Below are 6,826 nucleotides of genomic sequence, written 5' to 3' on the forward strand. Positions count from 1 at the left end.
ATAGACATGGTAGTGATCTAGGCATTGAGAGCTCTCCCTTCACCCCTTTGGCAAAGGAGCATTTCGGTGTGACATCGTAGTGAGGATGTGACGGACGAGCTAACACATCGACCCAACAACACATGTTTCGGCAAGCCTAAGGTAAGCTCTTGACTTGAAAACACATTGCTATGACAATCATGATGATGTTCATTAGAGTTGGACTAGCACAACATACGTATTTGCAACACCATTCGTTAAACAAGTCATGAACTTGTAAATAAGTTATGCAGGAACCATGTTCGCACATACTGCACTTACTCATCGAACTAAGAGCATTCAAGTCTCATCATTTGTCTCTTCCCACCAACCTCAAGTTACCTCCAACACTCATCGAACTAACAACATTCATGTCTCATGAGTCCTTCAACCTCAATTTACCTCCACCTCTAGCTATCAAGATAAATAAGTATTTCTTAAAAGTTTGGAGGGATATTGGAAACAAAAGGTTAAACCTTCTCGAGCCCTTTTTCTGAGAGCAATTTCTTACTTCAAGAATGAGACTCGAGGCCGCTGCCCTGCCATCCCCTTCCTATTCTCGACTCCTCCAGCCTCATCACCAGCAGCAGGAGCCATGGCTTCCACCCATCACTCCATTCAACAGAAACAACAGACGGAGAAGGAGTACAAAGCTTGTGTGCGCCCTTCAGCCAAACCATCAGCAGCAACCAGACGAAGACATCCACCTCCGTGCAGAAATCGATCCCTCAGTTCTGCGGTCCCTGCAACCAGAAAACCCTAGCCCTAGCTCTGACCCTAACCCCAGCTCTAATGCAGGAGAGAGCTTGATAGAGAAGAACCTGCGAAAGCGAGCTATGGAGCGGCGAGCTTCCTCATCATTATCAACCGAGCAGGCTTCTTCACATCCTCTGCCTTCTCCTGCTACTTCTCCTCCTCCTGCTTCTGTTTCCAGCGATGGCGGGGACAAAATTTCTTTGAATGATAATGGAAGGTATGCAATGTCTGAACTTTGCCCCATCACTACTGTTTTCTGGGAAGAATTACCCCCTGATATTTCTCTTCAAAACTTCCATAACTTAGATTTTCATGCCAAGTTTTACCGTTCAGCTTTCTTTGTACACCTTACCCTCGATACAGATATTGCCCTCTCCGCAGATCTTTCCCTTTCTTCCTTTCTCTGGTTTTCCCTCTCATCAGACATGTATCAGAGTGTGCTCAAGGCTTGGAACAGTGTTTTTGAAAAAGACAACCAACCCCAAGAGTTCCCATTGGAATGGAGAAGGACGGTTGCAGAAGAGCTGGGGAAATTTACAAATGACCAGTCTGTGATTGCGGGGGTAGCAAAGATCTTATTGAAGTTTTGGAACCCTAAGTATTGGGAAGATAGGGTTGCATCTGGCAAGGTGATGTCTCTTGTCCAGGTGCTGGCATTATCTGCAGAAGTAGACATACTCTCAGGAACAGCAGATGATGCCACCGGCATGAAGAAGAGATTGGAAGATTCCAGTGCGGCATTGAAAGCAGCTCTGTTGCATCTTCATGGCCCAATATTTGACCCTACAGACATATGGGAGACGGCCTTGAAGGACACCTCTTTTGTTTTAGATGGACGGGTCTTCATGTATGACCATTCTCTCATCTTCCCTTCCAAACTCCTCTCATCTGGGGATCAAGTGGAGCTAGGGTCTACATTGGAGAAGGTGCAGCAATGCTTGGACAATGACCAACGGTATTCAGATTTAGTTGCCATGCTGTGCAGGTCCTCGCAGCAGCAAGAACAGTTCTATCTTGTGATCGCCCCCTGGTATTGGGTTCTACCCATGGACTTCAGCCAGTATTCACCACTATCAGGCTTTTTTGTCTTGGTGTCTTGTGTGGCAACGGCCCAGTTTGCAGCTGCAGGTCTTGAATATGGATTTCTATGGGAACCTTATGGAGTTCCTTTGGGTTGGTCAGCCGTCTTAGCATCGGTGTATCTGACCAGCAATATGCAACTTCCTTTGGTTTGCCCTTTTCTGAATTTGGGTGCTGTAGGAAAATTACCTTTTACTCCTGACAACCTACCCTCTCGAAAATTACTTCTTATTGTCTTACTGAAGGCTGCCTGCACCCCGCTCGCCATCTCTCTTCTCCTTTTGGCTTTTGGGTTGACATTCTGGGGCCCTTCGCAGTTCAATTCAGCCACTGTGATTGATTTTCATGGCTATGTTTTGGTTCCTCCAGACCTGTTTTCGTACTCCGGCATCTTGACAAAGCTTTTACAAAGTGTGTCTGTGGCAACAGTTGAAGGGGAAGACGAGAGTTTTAAGCTGGTAGCAAGCCCCTTTGTGTTGGCAGGGTTGCTAGGCTTGAATTTTACTGCATTCAACCTGTTTCCGGGACCATGGACTGATGGCACCTACCTGCTGAGGAGTCTACTTGGAAACATGAAGCTGGTCGATGATATAAGTTTTGCATTCACCGCAATGCTGACAGTATCCCTTTTCACTCAAAACCCCTTCTTGGGGTTGACATGGGTGGCCTTTTCATTTTTGTCAGACTCAGAAATCCTTGTGAAGGATGATGTCAGTGACCCTGACCTTTTCACACGTGTAGCTGGATTCGCGCTTGTGGCTGGTGCAATTGCATGCTTCATCCCCTTCCCACAATGACTAGGGGTCACCGTTTTGTCATTGTCGTTCACCTTTCTGTATTTGAACATATGTGAACATCAACCTTTGATAATTGTATAAGGTGAAATGCATTAGGACAACCAGAGTCTCCTTTTTCTGGCCTCTCGGCATAGTTTGGGCATCAATTGCTTGAGTATTGAACCCTCTTGACTCATGTTAGGAACTTAGGCATGTGAAGGGTTGATGGGTATCTACTATCTACTGCTTTTGTTTTTTTATATTTAGTAAGCATAGCTCTTTGCAACTGATGCTAGGAACAAGTATCATTTGTTTTTTTGTGATCATCATGTGATGCAAAGGTCAACTAGTTAATCATGAAAGTATGCAGTGTTTTCCTGCTTGGTATACAACCTATTGATCGCAGGGTTACGAAGTTCCGAATCTTCCTCAAGAAGCCCCTTCACGAGACATGCAACTCCCAAGTGTGCTTCCTGATATTTATAAATGTGTTTGCATTATGTGCACATGTGTCATGTACATACAAGCATGCACACATATACATGCGTATGCTTACACAAGGGTGGGATAAAGAAATGAAGAAACACATGGTTTGATGAGAGAGAGAGAGAGAGAGAGGATCCAAATAGTTGTTTAAAAGTTTCCAAAAATTTCAAGTCTTTTTTATCAATAATATGTGAGATTCAATGATTTGGGGACCTTGATCCAGCCGGCGTCGTTTCTTGGGCGAAAAGGATGCACTTGATTATTTACCTGATGTGATGGAGAGAGAGAGAGAGAGAGAGAGAGAGAGAGAGAGGATCCAAATAGTTGTTTAAAAGTTACCAAAAATTTCCTGAGTCTTTTTATCAATAGTATGTGAGATTCAATGATTTTTCGGAGTCTTTTTGGCAATAATGTGCCAGACAAGTCTTGGCCTTTTGTGAACTTCTTTAAACATGGAGTTATGAAGTGAGTTTAGTTTTTCATGTTTTACAAGCTTATCATTATTAAAACTTAGAATAATTTACTTCAGGCTAGTTACATATGTTTTATGCAGTATTTGGAGTTCTCAAAAACTGAGGCTTAAAAAAAAAATAATTCTGAGGGAGGTATCAAATATTAGATATTGGCGTTCGATCAGGTGCCCCATTCCTGGGGATATGGCCCAATAGTGGCCATTGGGTCATAGGGCTGCGGGTTAAAAGAAAATTGAGGCTTCAAAAGGTTTTGTTGAAATGTATTGAGGTTTTATGAGAGTTGGGATTTTGTTTGGACTACCATTGTTTTAACCTGTGTCTTTGTGTTGACAGAAATCAAAGAATTTGTGTAGTCTCTTTGGGTTTACTCATGTCATGTCCTTATGCTGTTTGGTTTGATTTTGATTAAACATGTATGAACATATGACTTGCATGGTAAAAGTGATTTGTGTCTTCTTTTTGAACAATCCATACATTCAGAAACTGCTGTGCTTTGGGTACAACAGTGCACAACTAGCAACATTCATTCAATGTGTAAGGGGTCGTGTTTGTTTCTTGTACCAGCCCACAACCTCCTCCACATTGTGTTCACAGGTTACTCGTACCATGTCCAGGCTGCCCACGTGTGTTGCCCAACTAGCTTGAAGCCCAAAGTGTGTCTCAGTTTGAAACTTTTACATGTGCTACTTTTACAGTCTGCAGCAAATATTAAAATTTAAAACTCCTCTTGTTCTCTCTCGAGTCTCTCCCTCTTATACAAAAAACAAAAAAGGACTCATTTCTCTCATGCTCTCTCTCTCTCTCTCTCTCTCTCTCTCTCTCATGGATAGCTTTGGTTGATCAATCTGTTGCTTGAACTTACAGGAATCATGGCTTTCTCAGGTTCAAAGCGATTGGTTTTGAATGCTACTTGGTGGGACGAGGTTGAAAGGCTAGAATGCTATTCATCTAAGGGAGGTGCAACACGATGGAAATGTAAGAAATGTAACAAAGAGAAGTTAGGAGGAGCAAACCATGTGAGAGCACATCTATGCCATGTAAACAATGAAAAAGCGCAAGTGAATAAATGCCAAGGGACCACCTGAAATGCGTAGAGAGCTTTTGGCAAAGTACCCAAGTGAAGAGGAGAAGCATGTGCATAAAAGAAACTAGAAATTGATGCATCTTATTTCACTAGACATGGGAAAGATGTAAGCATGGGAGATGGACAATAGTATGGGGGACTTGGGAGCTTTGTATTTTCCTAGGATTCGTAGCCTATGGGTGCAAGCTTCGGCAAGCAGCAAACCTTGGGAACAGCTTGGGATCCTCGCAAGAAAGAGAGGGTACATGCAACTGTTGCAAGGTTCTTTTATCATGATCATGTAGCATTCAATGGTGCCAAGTTCCCATATTTTATTGAAATGGTCAAGGAGATTGCACGGTATGACCCAACATACAAGCCTCCTTCCTATGAGACATTATGCACCAGCTTGTTGCAAAAGGAGAAAGCTGCACAATTGAATGTGCTTTAGAATATGTGCATGAAAGTTGGGCAAAGAATGGTGTGTCACTTATTGCGGATGACTTGAGTGACACTCGAAAAAGGTCCATTCATGGCATGGTTGCTTATTCTTGAGGAAGAATGCAATTCATTTTCTCACATGATGCTCATGGGATTGAAAAAACTACAAATCGGCTTGTGGAAGATTGGGCCTGAGGTATTGAGAAAGTTGGCCCATAGAATGTTATTCAGTTATTAGTTGATGGTGAGGCAACAAATAGGGCAGTTGGTTTAAAGCTTGAAGACATGTACCCGCATATCACGTTTAGTCAATGCTTTGCTGATGTTTGAGTAACTTACTGAAGAATATTGGCAGCTTGCCATGGGTTGAGGCACACCTTAAAAAAGGTAAGGAGATAATAAGCTTCATTCAAAATCATCAATTTATTTTGAATGAATTTTACAAGAGATCGCCTAGAAAGGATCTTTTGAAGTACTTGGAGACACGCTTTGGTTTATAACTTTCTCATGATGATGAGGTTATCCAAAGTGAACTTGCCTTTGAAGAAGTTGGTTGTATGCAATGATTAGATGGGATGGGCTCTTTCTTGGTCAAGATCCGGCATAGAGGTTGCGAGAACCATACAAGACTTCACATTTTGGGATGAACTCAACACTATCAATGCTGTGATGACGCTGATCATGATGCGAATTGTTGATGGACACACGGGAGCCATGCATTTGCAAGGTTTATGCGGGGGCTCACCGAATGATTGAGAAAATAAGGGAAATGGACGTGTCTAATGAGAAATATGCAGAGGTTCAAGAATTATGTAAAGCATGATGCAATGGTTATCATTCTCCCATGCATGTTGCTGTGTATGTCTTGGATCCCGAGTTTCAAGGATGTGGACAAGATGCCGATGATGAGGTGATGGATGGTTGGGAGACAATGCTTTCTAGGTAGGTTCGTGTGATGATGATAAATGAAGGTTGGTGAAAGACCAACTTGGATTTTATCGTAGCAAGTTGGGAAGGTTTGAATCATAGAGAGACAAGTTTAAGATTAGGGTTGCTCTATGGTGGGAGAATTATGGGGCTTGTACACCAGAGCTTCAATCATTGGTAGTAAGGATCTTGTCTCAAGGTGCAAGCTCCTCTCCGATCGAGCAACTATGGAGTATGTTCGGCCATGTTGCATCCAAGAAGACGAACAAATTAGGGACAAAACAAGTTAATGACTTGATTTTTGTAAGTACTAACTTGCGCTTGCTTGGTGATATGGCTTCTCTCAAACTAAAGAAGTTTATATTGCTTGATGATGAGGAGGAGACACATGGACTTGTAGATTCTGGTCAGGATATGGGAAGCTTTGGATACTGCAGATGTTGTTCTTGATGATATGGCTTTCTTGGATGACGTAGATAATAGTCTCCTTGAAGGCATCACTGGTAGTAGCCATGCATGATATCTCCTTACTATTTGCATGTCACCTTGAGGCTTGGGCTCTAGACTTGGGTTGTTTCTTCTATCTAGGCCATGGGCCACATTTTGTGTCTTTTGTCACTTATGTCATGTATGATGTGGGCTAATTTATTTTGAACTCTGAGATCTATTAGTATCTACTCGGCAAATTGTGTGGTGCACTAGACTTTAGTGTGTCTCTGATTCTATAATCATGTCTTTTCTAGACAACTTTGATTGTGTCTGCAAGCTGTTGGACCTTTGCACATAGATTAGTCCAAGTGGGTTGT

General features: G+C 42.5%; 1 protein-coding gene across 1 annotated transcript; it reads left to right on the forward strand.

Annotated features, from left to right (window-relative positions):
• Window positions 1-479: 479 nt before the first annotated feature.
• On the forward strand, window positions 480-2,814 carry LOC147627904 (uncharacterized). Its single transcript, XM_086814877.1, has one exon. The coding sequence runs from the start codon at window positions 537-539 to the stop codon at window positions 2,649-2,651; it is 2,115 nt and encodes a 704-aa protein (XP_086671003.1). The 5' UTR covers window positions 480-536; the 3' UTR covers window positions 2,652-2,814.
• The last annotated feature ends 4,012 nt before the right edge of the window (window positions 2,815-6,826 follow it).

The sequence above is a fragment of the Cibotium barometz genome, chromosome 20, assembly GCF_041138505.1.
Source record: "Cibotium barometz isolate CiBa-2024 chromosome 20, ASM4113850v1, whole genome shotgun sequence".
In the NCBI taxonomy this organism is placed as follows: Eukaryota; Viridiplantae; Streptophyta; class Polypodiopsida; order Cyatheales; family Cibotiaceae; genus Cibotium; species Cibotium barometz.

What these genes read in the sequence shown, in the direction of transcription:
- LOC147627904 (XM_086814877.1), top strand. Translation starts at nt 537, where the DNA reads ATGAGACTCGAGGCCGCTGCCCTGCCATCCCCTTCCTATTCTCGACTC.